Source organism: Canis lupus, chromosome 17 (genome assembly GCF_003254725.2).
Source record: "Canis lupus dingo isolate Sandy chromosome 17, ASM325472v2, whole genome shotgun sequence".
NCBI classification, from domain to species: Eukaryota; Metazoa; Chordata; class Mammalia; order Carnivora; family Canidae; genus Canis; species Canis lupus.
The window spans coordinates 13,163,134-13,188,957 of record NC_064259.1 but is presented as its reverse complement, the minus strand read 5'-3'; the positions used below and the strand labels follow the sequence as shown (position 1 = coordinate 13,188,957).

At 34.8% G+C, this 25,824-nt stretch overlaps 1 protein-coding gene across 2 annotated transcripts in view; it reads left to right on the top strand.

Annotated features, from left to right (window-relative positions):
- SMC6 (structural maintenance of chromosomes 6) overlaps nt 1–25,824 on the top strand; it is a 68,509-nt gene that overhangs the window by 27,314 nt on the left and 15,371 nt on the right. For both annotated transcript variants that reach the window (XM_035700983.2, XM_035700984.2), the window contains exons 9-20: nt 2,618–2,737; nt 2,840–2,938; nt 5,933–6,079; nt 6,369–6,457; nt 6,631–6,795; nt 7,405–7,583; nt 8,830–9,034; nt 12,127–12,241; nt 13,465–13,625; nt 18,515–18,650; nt 19,568–19,648; nt 20,714–20,884. In XM_035700983.2, the coding sequence (XP_035556876.1) occupies nt 2,618–2,737; nt 2,840–2,938; nt 5,933–6,079; nt 6,369–6,457; nt 6,631–6,795; nt 7,405–7,583; nt 8,830–9,034; nt 12,127–12,241; nt 13,465–13,625; nt 18,515–18,650; nt 19,568–19,648; nt 20,714–20,884 (1,668 nt within the window). The remainder of the gene's footprint in view (nt 1–2,617; nt 2,738–2,839; nt 2,939–5,932; nt 6,080–6,368; nt 6,458–6,630; nt 6,796–7,404; nt 7,584–8,829; nt 9,035–12,126; nt 12,242–13,464; nt 13,626–18,514; nt 18,651–19,567; nt 19,649–20,713; nt 20,885–25,824) is intronic.

Below are 25,824 nucleotides of genomic sequence, written 5' to 3'. Positions count from 1 at the left end.
GCTGGGAAGCCGAGACACGGGAAGGATTTATTTGTTCTAAGGATGATGTTTAAAGTAAGAACTGAGGATGAATGATGCCAGGCAAGGGATGGGGAGAGTAAAGAAGGGTGTTGTTCCTAGGAATAAGAATCGCAGCATCTTGGGCAAGAGAGTATATGGTGCTCTCAGAAAGTTGAAAGAATTCCAGATTGGATAGAGTGAAGAGCACAAGAGTGAGAAAGAAGAAGCCAGAACATAGAGGACTTTATAAACCTAAGAGCAGTTGAACACATGAAAGTGGATGATTGGTAGATTACTCTGCTGTGGAAGAGAGTGAATTGCTGTAAGGGAAGAACTAACATAGAAAGATCAATAAAGAAAGTGTTAACAATCGTCCAGATGATGATAGCATAAGTTAGCAGTAGTAGTGGAGAAAAGAGTTTTGAAATGATTTGAGCAGGTGTTAAGTGGGACAGGGAGGGGTGAAGTTGAGACAGATAACAAGGGTGACCAAATGACCTCCAGATCATTGACCTGAGCAATAGACTGAGTTTCTGAAGATAGGAGTCTTGGGACGAGGGAGCCAGTCTTTCTTTTCTTTTTTTTCTTCTTTTGAAAGTGATGAATTTCACTTTGAACACATTGGTTTTGAGGTTCTTATAAAACATCCAATTGAATAGAGGAGTGAGGAATGTAGAAGTCTGGCTTCAGTACAAATTTGGGATTCATCAATGTGTTGTTGGTGTATAAGCTGTGGGAATGACTTAAATTGCTTAAAGAGGACAGGAAAGTCCAGGCCTGAACCATGAAAAATGTTCACAGAAACCATAGAGGCCAAGAGAAGAGAATGTGAGAAGGCAGTAGTCACAATTCTGTGATATTCTGAGTGGCAGGCGCCAGAGGGTTTGACAAATAGTCCCTGTATTTACTGACATAATCTGCATAGAGGCCTGTGGCAAGACAAGTTTCAGGAGTAGTGAAAACGGAAATCAGATTTGTGGAGCTGAAAATGTGAGGAAATGGAAAAGAGAGAGAGAGATAACTTTAAGGAAACTTAGAGGGAAAGAGGAGGAGGAGGTACCCAAGGTTGGGTAGTGGCGGTTTTATTTGTGAACGGGAAAGAGAAGTGAAGATTTAAACGTGATAATGGAAGGGAGTCAGTGGAGAGGGCCAAGTGGAAACAAAGATGAAAAGATAGGGATGAAAAATGAATTAATTCAGACTTCCTGAGAAGGCAGAACCTGGTGGTCAGATCCAAAATCTGTGGGTAGGGGATGGGGGCTAGACTTCCTGACTTTAGTGTCAGGAAGCTACCTCCTCCTGTTTCAGATTTGTAAGTGAGGTCATTGGAAGTTGGAGACAGTGTCCTCTGCTGGCCACTAAATTCCCTGAAGGAGGAGGGAAGGAGAATGAGTGAGGGATTAGGGTGGTGGGGATGTATGAGGCTTGAAGAGAATGATAATGGATTGAAATAATCCTGGAGAATGGGAAAGTGACTGGTAGGGATGCATTAGATCTACAGTATGAGGCCTCCTTGAAGATGGTAAGCACGAGTGAGGGGGAGAGGCCATCTACCCAGGTGTACAGAATCTAAAATGTAGAGGCACTTTAGAAGCTATTCTGATGTCATTATATTTGTTACTTGTTGAATGATTTTATTATTATTTTAATTTTTTGAGAGAGAGTCTGCCTGTGCCAGCAAGCAAGTGAGGGAGGAGCAGAGGAAGTGAGAGAATCTCAAGCAGGCTCCACACCCATCACTGAGCTTGATGTGGTAGGGGGGAAGGGAGGCCAATGCTTGATCTCTTGATCTCAGCCAAAATCGAGAAGTAGAAGCTTAAGCGACTGAGCCACCCAGACACTCCTGATTTATTATTAAGGGAGAACTTAGATTTTTAAAATTCTAACTTAGGTTACCTGACTCAGTCAGTTGGGTCTTAATCTCGGTTCAGTCTTGGTCTCAGGGTTGTGAGTTTGGACCTTGTGTTGGGCTCCACACTGGGTGTGGAACCTACTTTTATATATATATATATTTTTTTTTTAATTTTTTAAAATTAAATTAAAAACTTATTGGGCATTTATTTATTTATTTATTTATTTATTTATTTATTTTATTTATGATAGGCACACAGTGAGAGAGAGAGGCAGAGACATAGGCAGAGGGAGAAGCAGGCTCCATGCACTGGGAGCCCGACATGGGATTCGATCTTATTGGGCTTTTAGAAATAAATTTCTTCTGTGTCTTCCATTATCTTTGGAATGAGTACTGGGTATACTTTGCCCAAAAGAACATAACTAGTCTATTAGATATGGAGTCAAGAGAAATGGGAAACTAAGTTTTATGATTTGTCTATACTTGTGAGATCTTTTAAAGTTTAAGGTTTTAAGATCTTTTAAGATCAAACCTTTGATCTTCATTTGAAGAGTTTCTGGCCATCCTTATAATACAGAAATTAAGAAAATAATTCACTTAGTAAAAGTATACCAAAGAACCAAATATTTTTATTTTCACCTTAAGTCATTTCCTTGCATATCTTTATAACTACCTGTTAAGATAGTGCATTCAAAAGAAATACATTTGTAAAATGTCTGTCTTTTCAATGTTAATAAGAAATATATCCTTTTTTCTTTTTCTAAGCGACTTACTGAACTGAAACGCCAGTGTTTGGAGAAAGAAGAACGTTTTCAAAGTATTGCTGGTTTAAGTACAATGAAAACTAATTTAGAATACTTGAAACATGAAATGGCCTGGGCAGTGGTAATTTTTACTTTATGACCTATTCATTTATGCTTTTAATATGTAGAAAATATTTGGTTACAGTTACTCTTACACATGATTTACTGTATAATTTCTTTGTAGGTCAATGAAATTGAAAAACAGTTGAATGCTATTAGAGATAATATCAAAATTGGGGAAGATCGTGCTGCTAGACTTGACAGGAAGATGGAAGAACAGCAGGTAATTTTTTAAAATACAGATTTAGTAAGTTAAATCATGCGATTACTGATATTAGACTATTTTAAAAGACCTACAAAAGTAGCAGTTTCAACTTATATATTTGTGTTTGAATTTATTACTCAAATGAACTGACCTAAATTTTTCTTCAAGTACTATCGTGGCAATTCTTTTTGATTTTATTATTTTTTTTAAAGATTTTATTTATCCAGGAGGGGTGGGGGATTACAGAGAGCATAACAGGCAGGGGGAGGGGCAAAGAGAGAGCGGGAGTGAACATCTTAAGCAGACTCCTCATTCAGCATTGAGTCCAAAGCAGGGCTTGATCTCTCGACCCCAAGATTGTGAACTGAGCCAAAATCAAGAATCAGACATTCAACCGACTGAGCCACCCAGGCTCCCTGGCAACTCTCTTTTAAAGTGTGTTGTGTTTGTATGTGATCAGCCAGTTGAGCCCAGTGATATAACACTTTAAACTCATGCATGTGGACAGTGGTACTTCCTTACCAACTAAAGATGCTACAACATGAAGCTTCTACTCTTATGTTCAAGATAAAAAGTCTTGAGGTGCTATGATAATAGTCAGCTGAGTACCATGAAGTATGACACTTCAAAACTGAGCACAATGCCTAGAATTTCCAGGGAACTGGGGAAGTTTTAGGGCCCAGAACCATCAGAAGATTTTGTGTAGGTGGAACACAAATGGAACAAGTTGTTAGGTCTGTTAAGGTTAATTTCAATCCAAGAGCCTAGGTGGAAACTGTTATTTATTTATATAAGATTCAAGAGTCTTCCACTGGGGCCTAAAGGTAGAAGTTGGCTGAATGGTAAATAAAAGCAGTAATTTTCTGTTAGTGGTGTGTCCACATTGACCTTTTTATCATATTGCAGATCCACTGTTTATACTCACCTTTTCATTCTTTTTTTAACGGCTTTATTGAAATAGAATTCATACACCATATAATTCACCAATTTAAAATTTGAACTTGAGTGTTTTTTTTTCCAGTATTTCACAAGGGTATATAGCCCACAATGCATAAGTCCTTGCATTTTGTCATGCCAGAGGTATGACAGAGCTAAACTCTTAGCTTTTTCATTTTTATAGGAGCCCCAGCTATTCAGTGTGGCTAATATACCTCTTAGTATTCTGTTCTATTCAAGTGCTTTGGGGCCCCAGGCTTAATTTATAGTATAGAATGTAATCTTCCCCACCTTTCTTTTTCAAATTAAGCGGATATTTTTTTTCCCCTTTAAGTGTTATGTTATATTGGGATGCCTAGGTGGCTCAGCGGATGAGCATCTGCCTTCGGCTCAGGGCGTGATCCCGGGGTCCTGGGATCGAGTCCACATCAGGCTCCCTGCAGGGAGTCTGCTTCTTCCCTCTGCCTATGTCTCTGCCTCTCTCTCTCTGTGTGTCTCATGAATAAATAAATAAAACCTTTAAAAAAAAAGTTTTATGTTATTAATCTATTAAAAGTAGGAGATAAATATGTAAAAATAACAGAAATAGGCCAAATTTCTTACTACCTCTTCAGGTGGTAAATGGAAGTTCAACCCCACCCACCTTTTCTCACTTCAGATTTTCATTTCTGTGAGAATATTCTGGAATTTTTTTCCCCATTCTCATTTCTTAGCTTGTCATAGAGGAAGACGCAAGTTACTTTTCTACTTGAACTCCAACCTAAAAATGGAATCCAGGGGCCCCTGGCTGGCTCAGCTAATAGAGAATATGACTCTTGATCTTGGGGTTATAAATTTGAGTCCCATGTTTGGTGTAGAGATTACTTCAAAATAAAATATTGTTTATTAAATTAAAAAAATAATAAAAATGGAATCCATTTTGAGTAATGTTCACTTTTTTTCAAATGGGAAAAGGAGAATTTTGAGGCGGGGTGATTCTTTAGTTCTGCAGGCCTTTGCCCCTCTTAAGCATTTGGGCACTCTATATAGTAAATGGTAAATTTCTGGAGGGTAAGAACTATCTTATTTTTTATTTGTATCCTTCCTACCATGTCATGTATTTTGACATGGTGATAGATTTTAACCATTCATGTATTTTGCATGGTGATAGATTATAGAATGACTATTAAGTAGAAGGAATGTGAAGAAATAGTGTCTACTACACTCTCTAGCTCTTTCTGGAAAACGTTTGCTGATCCCTGATCCTGATAGCTCTCATATTAGTCTCCTAATCCATTCCTATTGTCAGTGCCCCATTTTGGTTTCAAATTCATTTCGCTCCAGAATGTTAACTCTTTACACTCCAATTGTTTCCTTTAATTTCCCCTCCACCCTGTATGTGCTTCCAAAGTGATTTGATGTACAGATTTGGTCATGTCTTTTCTCTCTGTAATCTGGAGGGTTAAGTTGTAAGCTGATTTTCAGGGAGTTCTGGCTCTTCCACACTTCCGGCTCAGCTCCCACCACTACACTCTCAGTTTAAGCTCCAAGTATTTTCATTTTCAAAAGTAGTGTTATTATTGACTTTCTACATGATTTCCCATCTGCCTCTAACACCTTTCCCCAGCTTTTCTCTTGGTACATTTGGATTAATCTTTCTAGTCTCTGTTCAAATGCTGCTGCTGCTTTGAAGGCATTCACTTGTTCTGGCAGACCTCTGGGGTTCTTTCTCTGTGCTTCCATGATTATAAATAGACATAGCAAGCTTAAGCATTATTGTAACCAAACCGTATAATCAATTTAAGCAATCTGTTCTGCTGTTAAATTGTGTCTGTCTCCCTTTAATTGTGTTACTTGCAGACCATTGTTACTCTATCTTTATATCCTCAGAAGATAGCATGTTTGTTGGATAACTAAATGTGGAATTAAAAATTATATTTTAGTATTTTATATAATTATGTTTGCCTCCCTAATGTTTTGAGATTATTTAGTCTGAGTGAAACTAAGTTTGCTATTTGCTATATTATAATTTAAATTTTTTTTCCTGTTTATTGAAGAAAAGTAAAATCCACTCTTAACAATGTTATTTTCTTAAAGGTTAGACTTAATGAAGCAGAAAAAAAATACAAAGATATTCAAGATAAACTGGAAAAGATAAGTCAAGAGACAAATGCACGAGCACCAGAATGTATGGCATTGAAGACAGACGTTACTGCTAAGAAAAGGGTCTATAATGAAGCTGAGGTGAGAGAAATTTTTCCAACCTGGAATATTAAATACTTCAGATCAAATATAAAATACTGTCCATTTACTTTTAAAAGTAGAGGTTTTGTGATTCGTTAGAAATCTGTGCTACTTTCAGACTTCAAAAAATGTAATGGTTTCATATGGCTGTTTAAGTACTTTATTTAAAAAAAATACTTTTGCATATATTTAGCAAAATCTTCTGATTTGAAGATTTGGCAAAAGTGGATTTGAATGGGGTGTATATATATATTTTATCTTACCAAAGTGTGTCTGATTTTTTTGTTAGGTTTTATATAATCGTTCTCTAAATGAGTATAAAGCATTAATGAAAGATGATGAGCAGCTTTGCAAAAGAATTGAAGAACTAAAGAAAAGGTAAGATGGTTACTTGGCCAAGTTCATGATTACCTCATTTTAATACAGTGAACTCAGTGAAATATGGAGTATTTTCCATATTGTTTCTAAAGGAATTTTATCACATTGCTTTGTATTTTTTAAATGTTCAATTTTCCATGTAACATTTTCTACTTTGGGTTATTTACTATTAGTACCGATCAATCTTTGGAACCTGAACGATTGGAAAGGCAAAAAAAAATATCTTGGTTAAAAGAGAGAGTAAAGGCCTTGCAGGATCAAGAAAGCTCAATCAATCAAGAGATTGAGCAGTTTCAGCAAGCCATAGAAAAGGACAAAGAAGAACGGATCAGAATTAAGTAAGTTTCAACGACCTTAGAATGATTTTTTTCAATGATTTGAAAATAATGTGGTTTGGTCTTTATATGAAGAGAGACAATATGTTTTGTTGTGGTTGCTGTTTCTTGTATTGAGAAAATATTTAAAATTACCTTTCTCAGAGTTTTCTAACACTTGTAGAGCTGGACAATTTCTGAGATTTCTAGTCCTCATCCCTGTGGCATCATTATTTTCATGCTAAGTTTTGAGGACTTGAGACTTTCTCTAGTAACACAGTCATTTTCAATGATTTGAAAATAATGTGGTTTGGTCTTTATATGAAGAGAGACAATATGTTTTGTTGTGGTTGCTGTTTCTTGTATTGAGAAAATATTTAAAATTACCTTTCTCAGAGTTTTCTAACACTTGTAGAGCTGGACAATTTCTGAGATTTCTAGTCCTCATCCCTGTGGCATCATTATTTTCATGCTAAGTTTTGAGGACTTGAGACTTTCTCTAGTAACACAGTCATTTTCAATTTCGTCTTTAGTTAGCCGAGTCATTCACTGGCATGCAGGTGTTAGAGGGAAAGGCTGGATATTTCTGTATAACAGTATCACATATCTCTTCTGTTTTTCTGCTTTTTTTAGGAGGGAAGAATTAGATGTGAAGCATACACTGAGCTATAATCAGAGGCAACTGAAAGAATTGAAAGATAGTAAAACTGATCGACTAAAAAGATTTGGCCCTCATGTTCCAGCCCTTCTTGAAGCAATAGATGATGCCTACAGGCGTGGGCATTTTACCTGTAAACCTGTGGGTCCTTTAGGTATTTGTCACCATTTGCTTAGGATATAGGAAACTTTAAAAATAAGATTTTATTTTCAGGAAAAGATCTTCTGAATCTATGTAAGAGGTGCATAATTATATGTGGATTTTAATTATATTTTAAGAAATAATGATAAAAATCACTTTATAATTTCCCTTTATTTTTAAAGCATAAAGTAACCGAAAGCAAGAGAACTTAGGGGAAAAAAGGTATCTATAGGGTTGAATAATCTGATTTTTTCCCCTAAGTAAATGAATAAATAAATGAGCTAATTTGAATATTAATTAGTTGGAAATAATTGATTAGTTGGAAAATCCAGTGACATAGTAGTACAGTCAGAAGAACCCTCACCACCTGCGTTTTGTGTCACCTTTATAAAATATCTTTTCTTAGTTTCTATTAAGGTAGGACAACATTGTTTTTAAGTCCTTTTCAGGGACACCTGGGTGACTCAGTGGTTGAGTGTCTGCCTTAGGCTCAGGGCGTGATCCCGGGATCAAGTCCCACATCGGTCTCCCTGAAGGAAGCTTATGTCTCTGCCTCTCTATGTCTCTACTCTCATGAATAAATAAATAAAACCTTAAAAAAAAAAGTCCTTTTCAAGTGGAAAACCTGGGTTTATTGAATTATTCATATATATATATATATATATATATATGATTAAAAAAATATTTGTTGAATTCTCCTGAGAAGTTATCTCTAATTCTGTAATATCATTAAGTGAAAATGATGCTGTTAATAGAAATATGTATTGTTGCTAAAGCAAGGTATTACTGTGTAAGTACAGCATTATACACGGTGTTAAGTGTTACAGTAAGGTCTCTTCATGTAAATGCTACGGACCTCTATACCGGGATCAACAGATGAGGCATTTTCTCTCTGTTTCTAAAATTTCAGTATTAATCAGTTTTACAGAAAATAATAAAGAATCTATAAAGAGTTTGGTTTCCTTTTCAAAATGCCATTCAGAGCCTGGAATAATATACACTTCCATAGAAAAACATCTGTTCATTTACACTGGAGTGAGTGAGGCAGTTCTTTTCACAGGATTTGATGGGTTTTCTCCCCAGTGTATCCAATGGATATATGGGGATCTCACATTTAGTTAACATAAGATCTGTAATGTCATGTAAGCTTCTTTATATGAAAATACTTTGGACGTCATTTATAAACTATTATAAAAAGATATTTACATTAATATTTCAAAATATTTATGGGCCTTTTCACAATTTTCTCTCACTTTTAGGAGCTTGCATTCATCTTCGCGACCCTGAACTTGCTTTGGCTATTGAATCTTGCTTGAAAGGACTTCTGCAGGCCTATTGTTGCCATAACCATGCCGATGAAAGAGTTCTCCAGGCACTGATGGAAAGGTTTTATTCACGAGGGACCTCACGGCCACAGATAATAGTTTCTGAGTTTCGGAATGAGATGTATGACGTAAGACACAGGTGAGGCATCAGTAGCTAAATGCCATTTCTGGTTTTGCTTAATCATGTCCAAGATAAGAAAGAATTAAGACATTTTTATGTTAACTAAATCTATAGTACTGATTTATGAAATTTCATCAAGCCACTTCTTTAACTTCAGTCTAGGTACTGGAGATACATAGCTAATTAAGACATGTTCCCTGCCCTTGAGCTCCTTACATGAGGTCTGTGGTGGGAGCCAGTACAGTGGAAGAGATGTGGTGGGGCATAGAATTATAGAAAGTGATACAGACCACAGCAAATTAAGGGGAATGTGGGGGTAGGGATACTAAAGAAGAGCTTTGGCACTGAGTACTTACAGTTCAACTCTTACGGTGCTTTGCAGATTCCATAAAGAGCTGTGGTCATTTTCTTTGATGACCCTAAAAAATTTTCTCAAGGGCACCGTACTTAAACCAGCCTCTTTGCTAACTGCTGACTGGCTAGTCACTTTACTTCCAAATATAATACGTATTTTCTCTTTCATTCTTTGTCAGCTTTGGTAAAATTGGATCACAGAATGCATATGTAGCTCAGATGAGAGAGTAATTATATGTTGGTAGGTTAGCGAAGAAATTAGAGAAAAGAGGAAAAGTGATCATTCTTCAGACCTGATGAATTTGTCAAGTGACGGGTTAACTGCCTTTTAAGCAAATAGAATTCTATGTGCAAAATGCATAGAGCCATGACATAAATTATTCCGCGAAAAATACTGTTTGCGTTATAGATAGCAAGGGCAGATTAAAAGCAGTATTTAGGGAGTGCCTGGGTGGCTCAGCTGGTTGTGCATCTGACTCTTGGTTTCAGCTCAAGTTACGATCTCAGGGTTGTGAGATCAAGCCCTGTGTTGAGTTCCACTCTTAGCAGGAATTCTGCTTAGGATTCTCTCTCTCCCTTTCTGCCCCTCTCATTGTTTTGTGCATAAGTATGTGCTTTTTCTCTCTCCAATAAATACTTAAATCTTTAAAAAAATAATAAAACCATTATTTAGGAAGAAATCAATAAAACTTTTTACTTAAATGTAAGAGAATGAAAGAATTGAGGGTAACCATTAGGTCTTTGGCTGAAGTGACTACTGAGCTGTTGTGCTAGTAATTGGTTTAGAAAAAGTGCAGTAAAAGTGGATTTGTCAATATTGGATAAGTCCTATTGTAGAATTGTCAACTTTGAGCTTTTAGGTTAGAAATAAGTATTTGGGAGTTAGAGGTAAACGGTTTTCCCAGTGTGCATGAAAATTTGGCCTTACATTAGTTTCTAACTTTGATTCCTGATTTCTAAATCCTGACAAAAGTGAAATTTCAGTTGTGCTACCAGACAACATTGGTTATGGTAAAAAATGACCCCTGTCAGGTTAGTTGCATCTAGAGTGAGAGAACTTGAGTGCTTGGTAGAATGCCAATATGGTGACTTGCAATTGGGCGTTTCCCTACAGGGGCCTTGGAAACTATCCCTGGGATATTGCTATGAGAGATTGACTTCTGTGAGGAATATCCTCCTATACCAGCACTGTCCTTTGGGAACCAGGAACAGGGTCCTGAACAGCTGTTGGGACTGCTCCATGATTTGTGTGTGGACTCCCATGAATAGGAATGCCTGGCACTGCCCTACTGGCACACTGTGTTTCCCAGTGATTGTATTTGCAGTCTCCCAGCAATGTATCACCTCCTGTGATGGGGTGCAGAGTGAGCTCCATTTGTGCAGCATGATGTCACTTCTTTGAAATAGGTGAATCGGTGTGCTGTGAAAGAGGGCCTCAGGAGTTAGGTAGGTTTGGGAGAGTGAGAGAGGAAACTGAACCAACATCCACTCAGGATTCAAACACTCGTGGTGACCACAGGATTTTTGGCTTTTTAATAGGTAGAGAATGTATACTGTTGGGTTAATACTACATTAGAATTTTTTAGAATGGGTAGATATTATAGAAGAAGAGGGAATCAACTGAAAAAAGTGCTACTTGGAAAGTAGTTCATTGATTGACCATGAGGCCTAGGCTGGAGGCGAAGAAAGTGAGGCCTGCAAGCCTCCATAGATCTGCTGGATGCAGTTAGCAGTTTTAATAAGGCATGGTCAGCTGGGAAGGCTCTAGCTGTAAATCGTGGGAAGTTCAAGGTTAATGGAGCAGCTCCAGGGCATGACAAACTCCATGTTTGCCTTTCAGAGCAGTTTGGTATTAGGCAGTTCAAGTTGGTGGAGTTCTAGTAGAAGAAGTTGGATGTTACTTTTAGGTGTTGACAGAATATTGACAAGTTGGGTACATTTAATACTCTCTCAACTTCAGCTGTCTACAGACATTTTGGAGGAGTGACTTTTTTGTGAAGAACTTTATCAGTACATATTGCAGTTCAAACGCATGTTTGGGCATGTTACTTTAATGTAGAAAGGAAGAATAAAACACCATTGGAATATTAAAATGAATCAGGCTCACATTAGTTAGACACATTAAGCTCACATTAGTTAGACAAACTCAAAAGAGGAGCCTGGAAAAGTGTATAGCTCCCCAGGAAATACTAGGAAGTGTTTCCTTTCCTATAAAGATGGCTTTATTCCCCTTGAAGTACAGGCTGCTGAACTGCTCAGTGTGCTGGCTACCCATAACTGTGTCTGTGTGCTGTGCACATCCTATCCTGCTCAGCAGAAGAGATGCTCTTTTTCTCTAAAGTTGTTATTCTATGTAGTCTCTGAATTGTATGCTTTCTTGCCAACTGATTTGTTGAACTGTTATTTTTAATTATTTCAACTCTCTCCTGAACCTTAAACTTTCCTACTACGTTGACTTCTCTCCTTTTGAAACATCCTAGGTCAGTGTTTTGCCTCCTCCATCTTAAGAACAAACTCCTTTAAATTAGAGAATAATATTATCAATCCCATGGTTATTATGAGGATCAAATGGGCTAATATTATTCATAATATTCTTAGAGTACCTAGCACTTAATATAAATGTTTGTTCTTTAAACCTATTAACAGATGTTTTCAAATGTTATATTTTCCATTGTCTTATCCAGTCACATATTAAAAAGATATATGTATAAAATTAAAGTTTGATAAATTAATACTTATATATTTTTGTCTCCTAGAGCTGCTTATCATCCAGAGTTTCCAACAGTCCTGACAGCTTTAGAAATAGATAATGCAGTAGTTGCAAACAGCCTGATTGACATGAGAAGCATAGAGACAGTGCTTCTGATCAAAGTAAGATAGGATGCTTGCTGAATTTTATATTACTTTTAAATTTTCAGAACTGGATTGGTTATATAAATTCCTATTCCCATTCTGTATTATAGAGGTATTAATATGTTTTACTACTGTACTTTTACCTCATAGGAAACCATAGAATAATACAGAGCTGGTTGGTTTATGCATTTTCTGCCTAGGGGATCTTTATACTTCTGGCTATTCCTCAGTAAATGTTTCACAAATACATACTATTTTGGTGAATGATGCTATAATTTTTTTGTTGTTTATTCTTATTCTATGTTGTTTATTCTTTTTGTTTATGGATTGGCTACCAAATTCATTTTTTATTTACCCTTTTATATGTGTATTATTTTGTTTTTAAACAAATACTCAATATTTTATGAGTTCTTTTATCAAAACTTTGAAAGTATAGTAAAAAGATCAGTATTTACTCTTCATCTGTGTATTCTTGGATTAGATCTTCATTGGCATAAATTTACTGAGAAAGAACAGGAAATTCAAAACATATCTAATCAAAACAAATGTAGAGTTTGTTTTTCTCATTAATGGTAAGGGAGAAGTAATCGTATCAGTAATTTAAATGTATATACAGTTGTTGCAAGGTCATATTGTAATTATTTGTGGGCTTTGCTCACTTACATGTTAGAAGGATACTTGAAAGAAAATAATGAAGATCTCTTGCCTGTCCCCAGAGGATAGATAGGCCTCCATTAAGCCTGATGCCCTTTTAACTTCTAGGGCTTATTTCCAGGCTTTCCTCACATAATTCAGCATATTAATCTTTTATTGCAATTTGCTGTTCACTGACATCTTTTTTTTTCAGGCTGTAAAAGTTATTTAGAAAAAGTAAGATTTGTATGAACTCTGGCCTAAAGTAAATATTTTCATGTGGAAATGTACTTAATGTACTAATTAATGTACTAAAAATGTACTAAAATTTTTAATTTTAATGGATAGTAATATTAGAACTTAAATCAATTTCTCATAAAGCATTGCTTACTCTGTCCTAAAGACTGTCAGTAGTTTTAATTCTTTGCATCTTGAGAGTTGATTTTCAAACTCTTATTTAACTTTCTGGAATTATTTTACTTATGTTTAAATAAATGTTTAAATAAGAAATACTTGAATCTTAAAATAATGATAGGTAACATTCTGAAATTGTGTATCAGAAATGCTATGGCATAACTTCAAAAATATTTTTTCCCCTTATTTTTCAGAATAATTCTGTAGCTCGTGCAGTAATGCAATCTCAAAAGCCACCCAAGAATTGTAGAGAAGCTTTTACTGCTGATGGTGACCAAGTCTTTGCAGGACGTTACTATTCATCTGAAAATACAAGACCTAAATTCCTAAGCAAAGATGTGGATTCTGAGATAAGGTTAGTGTCAGTATAGCGTTATTTTGGCATTCCTACTGCTTTTTGTAGGGTTTGGTTCCCATCATATTACTCCATTAGTTATTTCAGTGAAGGATTGTGAGTGATCTGTTCAGGCTTAAAAGATCATTTAGTTAGATGTAGAATTCTGGGTTGATGGTTGTTTTCCATCATTACTTTGACGATCGTATTTGCTAAGAGCACGAAGTGTGTTCCCTTGACCAGCTGATTTGCAAGGAGATAGGAGCTGAATTCAGAATATACATCAGCTATACCACTGTCCTGTCATTTAGCTCTGACTCTGCTCAGTGAGAGTTTAGGTGTGTTGGTTTACATTCTGGCTCAAGTTCTGTATTGTGTCTCTGACTGTATTTTGAGTTGCACTGTTCTAAGAAGGCCATTTGGCACAATTAGAACACATATCTAGAAAAATAGAGCTGCCAGAGGAGACAAAGTGAGAAGTTGAACAAAAACTAGTCAGTGTATTTAATGAAATTCATAAACATGGCAGAAAATATTTTTGGTACCAAAAAAAACATGATTTTCTAACAAAACTAATTCAGTTAACAGATTGATAGGTTGGAACTAAATTAGTGACCTGCAAGGCTTTCAGTAGAAGGACTTAGAACTTATCTAAAATAAACACCTAAGAAAAGTGAATAAAAGTGAAAGTCTAAATGACTTGCAGGTGTAGGGGAAATGAGAGTTTTGTTGAAATCTCTTGCTTTCGAATAATTTTAGTCATTTTTGTGTGACTATGACAAGCAGCATAAAGAAAAATAGCCATAATGGATATCAGTCAGAAAGTTTGGTAAAACTTCTTACTTAGCAACAGAAAAAAATTGGATGACCAGCAACTTGGTGGCCTGGCACTAACCAACCCCACATTTGTCACTGAGTCTCTTTGATAGGGTATTTGTGTCCTAAGTCTTTAAAAAAAAAAAAAAAAGAAGTAAGGCACTTTTGGAAAAGATTGTAAGTATACCTCAGCAGCAAATTGTAATCTCTGATTCTAACATTTTAGTGCTAAAGGTTTCAAGTTGATACTTAGCTTCATTTTTTGGCTAATAGTATTTGTATTAATGCGTAGGGGACATATCTTTTGTTTTAAGAGCCAGACGAACAGTGGTTTTTTTTTAAAGGTTTCCCACATTGATAAACTTTATTGATTGTAAGTATACCAAGTTCTGGGTATTATGTTAATTTGAGTAAGTCAGAGAAAGACATAGTGTATGATTTCATTTATATGTGCAATCTAAGAACAAAACAAACAGAAACCAACACATAAATATGGAGAACAATCTGGTGGTTAAACAGTCTCTCTCCAGAGGGGAGAGGGATGAGGAGATGGCTGAAAAGGGGGAAGGAGATTAAAAGGTATAGACTTCCAGTTGGAAAAAAAGTAAGTCATAGAAGTGTAATGTACAGCATAGGGAATATCATTAACAATAAATAATATTTTAACAACTTTGGTGACAGCTGCTAGATTTATTTTGGTGGTCGCTTCATAATGTATATACATTTTGAATCACTGTGTTGTACACCTGAGACTAATGTAATATTGTATGTAAACACCTCAAAAGAGAGAAAGGCTAATAGCTAAAAAAGTCAAGTCTGAAAGAATGTTGGAAGGAGATGAAGGCAGTGGAGGAAATAAAATTCCTGGATTTTCTTCAAAAAAAATTTTTAAAAAAGAGCATATACTAAGTTCTAATGATATTTAGATGACTTTTGTGTCATCTGTTTTGACCTGAACCAATGTGATAGTTGCTTGATATTGGGAAGTTTAGAAAAATTCACTAGTATTTTTTAAATATAGAAGAGTATAAATTGGGAAACAAAAGTAGTTTATAATTGTATTTCTCCATTGTCCTTGTTGACTTTTTAAAAAGCAATTAATAAAGGGAATATATAATGCATATGGTGAGAAAGTTCAGTGTAGAAAAGTATACAGAGTGAAACTGTTCTTACCTCTCTTTCAGAAGTAAATAGTTTAGCAGTTTCTTATATATGTTTCCAGAACAGTTTATATCTTTGTACCATTTATAGTGACTTTTTAAATTGAGATATAATTCACATACTATAAAAATTTACTCTATTTTAAAGCATACAATTTAGAGATTTTTATTACATTCACAGGCTTGTGCAGCCATCAAGGTTGGCTAATTCCTGAACATTTTTTATCACATTAAAAAGAACACCTATACCCATTAATCTTTACTTTCACAATTCCCAACTCCTGGAAACCATTAATCTGCTTATGGATTAGACTATTCTGGATATTTCATATAAATGAAAATATACAATGCAACATTTTGTGCCTGGTTTCTTCCATTTAGGTGTAAAGTTCATCCATACTGTGCTATGTATAAGTATGTATATGGTTTCTACATCTTGCTTTTTTTCTGTCAGTGTTATATCTTGGCAGTCATACCATATCAGGACATTTAGAACTACCTCTCAGTATGGCTGTACCAGTACGCTGCTTAGCCAGTTCGCTGTTGATGACATAGGAGTGTTTGCCATTTCCTCTTATATCATGCTGCAGGGAGAACACACGTGGATCTTGGCATATTTTTGAAAGTGTGTGCATAGCTTAAATTCTTAATAAGGGAAATGCTAAGTAAGAGGATACATAAATTTTTAAATTACTTAATAGTTGCTTCCAAATGACTATAATTGATAAGTTAATATATAATTTACGGTTTGATTTTAAATAATAATATTAAGCAATTACTAATATTTGTAATATGTATAATGAGCTTTAATAGTTATTAAAAATACATAATTTAACATTATTTTATTTTTGTATAAGTTGACCATTTAACAGTGATGGCTAAATGACTAGAAAGATTCCCCGATTTCCCCCCATACTACCAAGTATATGAAGGGTGCCCTCTTTAACTCAGCACTGACAGATTTCTAATGATGAAAAACAGCTCTAGAATTTAAGCGAAAAGATTATAGTGTATTTCATAATTTCATAACGAACAGTGACTTTTTAATAGGCAGAGGGTTTTAGGTCTTAAGTACAAGTACTGATTTGGTTTGATTATCCCAGTGTGGTTTCCCATGATGAAAGTATACATAAGCTGCAAGACAAATGTATAAGGTGGCTCTCAGAATAATTCCGGTGTAGTTACTGCTTACATACGAGATCATAAAAAAAAGTTTACCTGTGGATTTTTGAATTGCCAAAGTACTCTAACATTTTTAATGTAATTTTCCAAAGTGAGTTTTTCAAATTTATTCTTTAAAACAAGTACTGAATGAGTACTTAATGGCCAGGCCCTGATCTGGGCACAAGGCACAGCACAAAATAAAGTACAAAAAATTTCTAATCCTGGAGCTTAGGTTAAGAAGAGGGAGAGAGACTATATATAAATACTAACTGGGTCACGTGCTTTGGAGACAAACACAGCAGAGTCAAGGTTGGATACTGAGGTGTGTGTAGATAGGCAGCTCAGGGGCCTCTGTTCATCCCCTGCAAGCGATGCACACAACACTCAGCTCAGCTACTGCACCTATTTGATTAGGTGGCAAAGGTTCTTGCTCCATGTAAAAATTCATTAAAAACTGAGGACCACTATATGAAAGTGTGTCACAGAATTCATCCTGTGATGCAAAAAGGAAGTTGTACAATTTAGCAGTTTTGTTTATATAAATTATGTTGATTGCTTAAGTTTATTTTAAGTATTCAGGAAATTGTATAACAGAATATTGTCTGTGCTTATTTTCTTATTTTTGATTTAGGCTCTGGGTTTCAAAGTTTGTTTACTTGGTAAATATTTTATTTTTAGTGGAATTATTGTTTGTTAATAAAGGTATATATTTGTATGATAAATATTTCTTATTAAATCTTGGGCTATCTTAAGTTTTTGTATCTGGCTCCATTTTTAACAGAAATACCAGTTATTTTCCTACTTTCCTCATGTTTATCATTTATTCAGCTAACATTTATTGAGTCTTTTTCTGATTTTGAGGATTCTGGCAAAGTAGCACAGAGTATTTCATCAAATTTAAGCCGCTCTGTTATTAAAAAGAAAAAATGCTGCTAATTGAACCATGAACTGGAATATGATTTCAGAGATGTTAAAATGTGGAAAAATATATATCTTACTGAAATACGGCAGACAATGTCAGTCAGAGACAAACTTTTAACTGCAAGGTAGTTCTCTCCCACCAGGCACACAACTCTAGGAGACAGGTGCTTGGGTCCAGGAAGTGGGAAGAGGTGACTTCTCAAGACAGTGACTGCTGTCATAGAGACCCTGTATGGCTTTGGCATCTCCTTTTTCTTCCATCTCTTCTCATTGTCCTCTTCTCCATCCCTTTCACTCCCGCACATTTGGAGCATTTATCCAATGACAGTACCTGTTGAGCTGTCAGCTTTCTTTTTTTCACTTCTCTGTGCTTCGGCATGTGTCTTTCCATGTCCCATAGTTGGTCCAGCCGAGGAAATCTTTAGAAAATACGGTTCAGTTGTCACTTCTCCAAGACTCACTCCTATGTGCCCACGGTTCTGTGTATATATACTGTCCTGTTCATAGTTTAGCATTACAGCCTATTTCCTGATTTTCCCCCTTTTTGTTTGATTCCTTCATGTCTTAATTCTGCTTCCACCTCTACCTATCACTGCATGATGCCTGCCACACAGAAATCATAAATATGTCTTAATGAAATGAGTAAAATAAGATTCCAGTTTAGATACCTTTTTAAATCGCTATATTTTCATGTTACTAATAACTTAGTAGGAATATAGAGCTGGTTTAACAGAATAGAATTTTACAAGTGTGTCATCACAAACAATCTCTTCTATATTTATAAAGACCTAAGTAATTGTAAATTTCGGAAATACAAAAGGTGTTTCTTATCCTCTTCTCTCTATCCAGTGACTTGGAGAATGAAGTTGAAAATAAGAAGGCCCAGATATTAAATCTTCAGCAACATTTGTCTGCCCTTGAAAAGGATATTAAGCGCAATGAAGAATTTCTTAGAAGGCGCCAAATACATTATAGAGAGTTAAAGGTAAAAAAATATATATATATATGTCTTTTTTTTTTTTTCTTATCCACTTCCAAGTTATTTTTAAGGTCCTACCATTCATTTAGTTTTAGAGGAGTTCTCAAACTTTTTCCCTCAAGCCTCTTTATAGTCTTAAAAGAGCTTTCCCTTATGTGGGTTTTACCTAATTATTGAAAGTTAAAATAAACTTCAAGAATATTTGTTAGTTCACTTAAAAAAAACTAGTGTGTTAACGAAAATAACACTTTTATGGCAAATAGGTATATTTTTCCAAAACCAAAAATATTTAGTGAGAAAAATGACATTTTTATATTTTTTAAATAGTATAAAGGGTTCATAATATGTTAGTTTTTTTATGAAAATAGTTTGACCTTATGACCCCTTGAAAGAGTCTCAGAAGCACCAGGAGGTGCTTGGGTCATACTTGTGAAGCACCAGATTAGAGTATTTTACCATAACCTCAATCTGGGTGTTTCAGAAAAGGATTTTCTTACTGAATTCAACGTTGTCATTTTAAATGCTAAGATGGAGTCCTTCCATCTTTTTTTCATGGGAGTGGATTAGCAATAAGGGTGACTATGAAAGATTTTATACACCCCTTTCTTTTGTTCATTTAATACTAAAGTGTCTCTTTCATTAGCTACGGTACCCTCTGTAACAAAAGCAGAGTAAGGGCTTTGTGGACTAATATATCCTTTCTGGGGATTTTATTTATTTATTTGTTTGTTTGTTTGTTTGTTTACTTTATTTATTTAATTTATTTAATTTAATTATTTATTTTTAAAGTGAACCTAATCTCTACACTTAAGGGGCATGAACTCACAACCCTGAGATCAAGAGTCACATGCTCTACTGATTGAGTTAGCCAGGCACCCCTTTATTTTATTTTATGTTACTAAAATCGAAATACTTTTTTCCAGGTAAAAATAACAGAAAGTATTTCTGAAATTCGGGAGCTTGAGAATATAGAAGAACACCAGTCTGTAGATATTGCAACGTTGGTAAGATTCTTTTCCTCAGTTTAAATGTAATGTTAAAGGACAAAACTGTCATTTAGGTTAAAATCTACGATCCTCAGCCTTTTTTTAATCCTTTAATTGGGGCTCCTTTTTATGATGACTGTCTTTATTTGCAAATATGGTAGAAACTACCTGGCTTATTGCATTCAAGTTCTTTAATATTTTGTATATGTAACTTGCATGCATAGTAATTGATTTTGTCTTCTACTGTCGAAACTTAAACAGTGTGCTTCTAAACGTGTTTTCAAACCAAACTGCCTAGCATAGTATGTTTCATAATTAATGAGTGTTAATATTAATATCTTTTAGTCAATTGTAGTTGCTCTCTGCATTATTGGAGTTTTTCCCCCAAGAAATTGGTTTTCATTTTAATTTATCATACGTTTGTTACTCTTGTTTTTTCAGGGAACTATTTATGACATTCAGCTTAGCTTCTCTGAGTTACAGTAAGCAGTGGATTAGATAGATTGAGGTCTGGTTAAAATGAATGAGTATTTATTAAGTATCCACTTTGCACCAGGTACCATATTAAGTGCTGGAGGATATTACAGTGAACAAGACCGATAAAGTCCTGGTACTGATGGAACTTTACCTGAATGAGAATTTGTCTTTGTTTTCTATTAGTAATCACATTCTCCACTGTTTACTTTGTTTCGCTTTAATTCCTTAGATTTCTTAAAGGTATGAAGTATGTCTTGTTTATTTTTGTTTACTCAGCATCTAACATATTGCCTGGCACTAGTTAGGTACATATATACACTGAGTTTTGAAAGAAAGAGTAACTAGATAAAAGTTCTTCTGTTTGATTAGGACTTTTCAATCACAGTATAGTTTAACTTGTCTCCCAAATTTCTTTTTGTTGAATCATTGTCTTGTTCTTCCTGATTGACCACTAAGTGTATGAAAATACACTGGTTTTCTTTGTGTTTGTCTTTCATCAGATTGCCTGGAGCCTATAGTGTTTTTTCTCTCAGAATTTTGTACTGTTTTTCTAGTTCATAATTTAAGTATTTTAATTAACTCCATTTGCTTTGTAAATGTAACCAGGAAGATGAAGCTCAAGAAAATAAAATCAAAATGAAAATGGTTGAGAAAAATATGGAACAACAAAAAGAAAATATGGAACATCTTAAAAATCTGAAAATAGAAGCAGAAAACAAGTATGATGCAATTAAACAGAAAATTAATCAGCTCTCAGACCTAGCAGAACCACTTAAGGTATATGTTATTGTTACTCTCTTACATGTGTATTTGACATTTCAGTTGTGTATCCGTACTGTACTTGCTAGGTATTTCCCTAACAGAATTTCTGGTCAAATTTAATGTAACCACATAAAATGGGATGTAAACCAAATTTTCATCAGTAGGTCAATTAGAAATAAACACTTCTGTTCATGTCTTTAGGACAATAAGTTGCCAAATTTGTTTCCCTTAGAAGATTATAGGGTTTTTTTGTGTGTGATTTTCTTCTTTTTTTAGAACCAGAAGCAGAGATATCTTGTCCATCTGTTCTGCTTCTGTGCTCACCTATTCTTTTGTCCCTCTTTGCTTTCCTTGAGTAATTCAGGGATTAATTATATAAAAATAGAGTTATATATATTAGATATAAAAGCCAACTTGACATAAAATGCTACTGAATTCTTGTTTCTGACACATCTCTGTTAATATTCCAGCTTGAATTAAACTGGCCTTTTTAAAAAAAAATACTTTTTTGAAACTAAATTTAGGAAAATAAAATTATTTAACAAATTATGTACATCTCCCTGTGTGTTTATTAGCTTAGTTATCAGTAGCTTATTGTCATTATCATTTTTATGAATAGTTCAATTACTCTCAGAACTTTAGATTTTATTTATAAGACTGAGAAGAATGAATAGTAGTATATTTTAGGAGTCTGAGAGGGGTATGTTGATGATACAATTTCAACGTACCCCTTTTTTGGGGCAGAAAAACTCCTTTTGAATCAAAATGGATTTAGATATGATAATAGCTTAAAAGAATCATGCATGTAATGTTTATTATACTTGTGTCCATTGAAAATTTTAAAAACCCTGGCTTACAGAGTTGGGAGAATATTAAAGGAAGGTGCCAGAGACGTGCTGCCTGGAAACACGGTGCTGGGTCATTGGAGCTGGTGTCTAGGGGCTGGATTCCTGCCTGATGTTATAACCCAGGGCAGCTTGACTCTTTTCTATTTGTGACAAGAATTTAAAAATGAGAAAACAGTTAATTGATTAAGAAGAATATAAAATTTAAATATTAGAATTGTAGGAAAGAAAATGTATTGGTAATATTGAGAAAAATAATAAAGCGTTTGCTATAGGTGCTATAGGGAATGAGAAGGTAAAAAGCCTAAAATAGAAGAAAATTAGTTTTTGAAAGAAAACAAAGTAAGACAGAGTAAGATAAATATTAAAATCGTCAGGAATAGGTAGAATTCAGAACTCAGGAATTAGAGCAGTGAAGTCACAACAAAGATAGGATTAAAAAATATTTTAAATGGGTCAGGGATGAAACAGGGTGACTTAAAAGGATGAAATGCATTAAAACAACATAGAAAAGGAAATGTTGGTACCTAAATTATTCATCGCAGACAACTTAAAATTCAAAACAAGAAATGACGAAGTGTAAGCTGTGTTCTGTTCTTTTAGGGACCTTTAGGAATGCAACTCCTGGAATTGGGAGTTTGAGTAAGTTTAAGAGCAGAAAATATGGGCAGAAGGCAGTAACGATTCTTGATCTTAGCTCTTTGCATTGGCTGCAAATAACTGAAAGCCAGGAGGTGAGTCCTTCAGTGAACTTGCATGCAATCAGCCAATAGCCCAGAGGCTTTTCCTCCCTAGTGTCGTGTCCCACTAGCCATCCATAACAGCAGGACCAACAGGCTAACAAAATAATTTAATTCCTGAGACACTGCCATCGTGATATATTAGCAGCTTTAAGATGTAATCTGTCTGCTTTTAGGACAATTGTTCATTTTGTGTCGGGGTGGTGAGGGGTAAAGTACTCTGTTTTAGATATATAGTCATTGAAATTTTGGTACGGGGAATATTTTTCTCACTTTGAACAGTTTGTTTTGATTTACACTGCAAACTTAATGCTTTAGTTTTAGTTGCAAGTTAAATTTGTCGGACAGGGAGCATGACCGACATTGAGCCTACAAAGAGAAATGGTCTATATTGTTAGAGTAGGAAGGACTCTCAGTTTCTGATTTAGAGAGTTTGTTCGGGTCAAGGGTGACTGTGCTCTTAAAAATTCCAACATAATGTTTTTAAAAACCTCATAATTGACATAGGTTTATATGAAACAACAGGCAATAATAATACCAATTAAATACAATTTATCCAATGTTGCTGAGTAAAACTGGTTATCTTAAATATCCAAGAAAATACCTTTTTTTAGTGATTATGTTTCTTCTACCATCCTAACCTATTTTTTAAAGACTGTAACTTCTTAAAGTTTAGAAATGCTACAAGTTTAGGGCTACATCAGACTTTAATTTTAGGCCTAATCCCTCTTAGTCCTCGCCTAACCTAGGTTGGTGTCGTTAACTGACTGTTCATATCTTTAGGCCTTCATTTCATCAATAAAATGAAATAAAGTAATCTCTTGCTTCACTTTTGGTTTTAAATTTGATGGTACCCGGGACATACACTTAGGTACACAAGGACAGATTAGTCATGATAAATATGGAGGAAGAGATAGTAACCTCAAATCCATTTCTTTTCGTCCTATTTTGTGAGTTAAGTCCATACCTTTCCACAGTTGCTAGGAGGGAAGATTAACCAGTACAGAAATGGCCTGAAACACTTTACCCTTTGCTCCCTGAAGCAAATGTGGGCCTATTTAGTGTGAGAGTTCCTACCACAAATGATTCAAAAACTCAGTGTTCAACTATCCTGTTTCATTGTAATGTCTCCTATTACATCAGTTGCACCCATTTTAAAAATTCTGTTTGAGGTAAAAGAACAGCTTTTCTCTATTTTCCATGTAACAGTGTTTTTAGTTTTAATTGAACTCTTTTATAATCACACATTAACCATGGGGGATAGTTATTTTTAGCAGTGTGAACAAGATGCAATAAATTGTATTCTTAGGATAGAAGATAGCCTACATCCCGTGTTATATGAGGTAAATGTTTTCAGTTTTTAGCTACTTCACATAATGAAAGTATTCCTTTGGGGATACTTCCAAATGTTCTGTCTTTCTTGATGCTGTTTTGGTTGGTGTTTGTTTCTTTCTCTGTTTCTGACTGTAACTCTTGAGGCTGACCATGATCATCACAGTATGTATGATCAATGGTAAGCCCAAAAAAACAAACCGACAAACAATAAAATTTAATTTGGTGGTCCTTAAATCAGGAGACTTTTAAAAACGGTTTTATTGAAATATAATTGATGTATAGTGAATATATGTAAGTGTACGGTTTGATAAGTTTTGACATGTATAACCTGTGAAACCACAGAGAATGGGACCTGTTCTTCACACTCAAAAGTTTCACCATGTCCCTTTGTAATCTCTCTCTCTCACCTCTGCCCCTTGTCCCCAGTTACCAATCTGCTTGCTATTTCTATAGTCTACATACTTTCTAGAATTATGTGTAGTGGAATCACACATTATATACTCTTAATGTTTTTGATTTGACCTTTTTCAGAACCTAACACATTGTTTAGAACATAGTGTCTACACTATATTTTGAAAGTGAATAGGATAAAAGTTATTCTTTTTGATTATGATATTCATCCATATTTTTACTTGAATCAGTAATTCATTTTATTGCTGGGTAGCATTCCATTGTATTTAATATATCACAGTTTGTTTATTCATTTATCTATTGATGGACTTACGGATTTTCAGTTTGGGGGCTATTACAAATAAAGCTGCCCTGATCATTAGTGTGCAAGTCTCTGTATATCAAACTAAATGAACAAACTGTCTACTAGTCTAAACTTTCTTTTCGTGGTTCTTAAATCTATCAGATTTTTGGTAAATATTTTTTTAAGTTTTTATTTGAATTCCAGTTCATTAACATACAGTGCAAGATTCATTTGGGGTGTACAATATCATGATTCAACATTTGATACAATACCCTGTGCTCATCACAAGTGCACTTCTTAATCCCCACCCCTATTTTGCCCATCCCCACACACACCTCCCTTCTGAGAACCGTCAGTTTGTTCTCTGCAGTTCAGAGTCTGTTTCTTGATTTGCCTCTTTTTTTCCCCCTTTGTTCATTTGTTTCTTGAATCCCACTTTTGAGTAAAATCATACAGTATCTGTCATAATTTCTTCATAAATAACTTTTTTTTTTTAAGATTTTACTTATTTATGTATGGGGTGGGTAGGGCAGAGAGAGAGGGAGAGAGAATCCCAAGCAGGCTCCACGTTCAGCACAAGAGCTCCCCATGGGCTCAATCCCATAACCTTGAGATCATGACCTGAGCTAAAACCAAGAGTCAGACACTCAACTGACTGAGCCACCCCAGACACTCTAATCATCTCTTTTTTTAAATGTGGTTTTACTCTTCTTTTCTGATATTTATGCTTTTTATTTCCTTTTTACATTTTAATTGAAGTGACCTGGGTCTGTAGTGCAGTGTTGAGTAGAATGGGACTAGACATCCTTGCCTTGTACTTGGTCTTAAAAAGAAAGCATTTAATTTTAAAAGTAATTGCTGCTATTTGTGTTTTCATTGTTCTGTTCCTATTTCCTCTCTTAATAGGATTAGACTAGTAATTATGAGTGTTCCTTTTTAAAATTTCTTCTAGTTTTTAAGCCATAACTCTTCTTTTTCTAGTGGTTGCTGTGCATTATAATATGCATCTTTACCTTATCATACTCCATTACTATTTATTTTTAGGGTGATCTTGGGATAGCTTCTTTACAATTAGATTTTGTGCTAAAATATGAGGTTATACTTCCAGAATGATGACTAAACATGTCAGTGATAAATTTTTTGCATCCTTTTTCTCTTTCACCCTGACTCACCTTCTTAAAAAAAAAAAAAACAGATCACCTCTGTAAATATTCAGCACTTGAGTTCTTTTAAGTCTGTTCAGGTTGATGTGGCTCTCCATAAAACTACCTTGTTTACCAAAGTAGAGTTGTAAGCAACATAATATATGGAGACTTCATGATAGGATTTGAATATAATAAT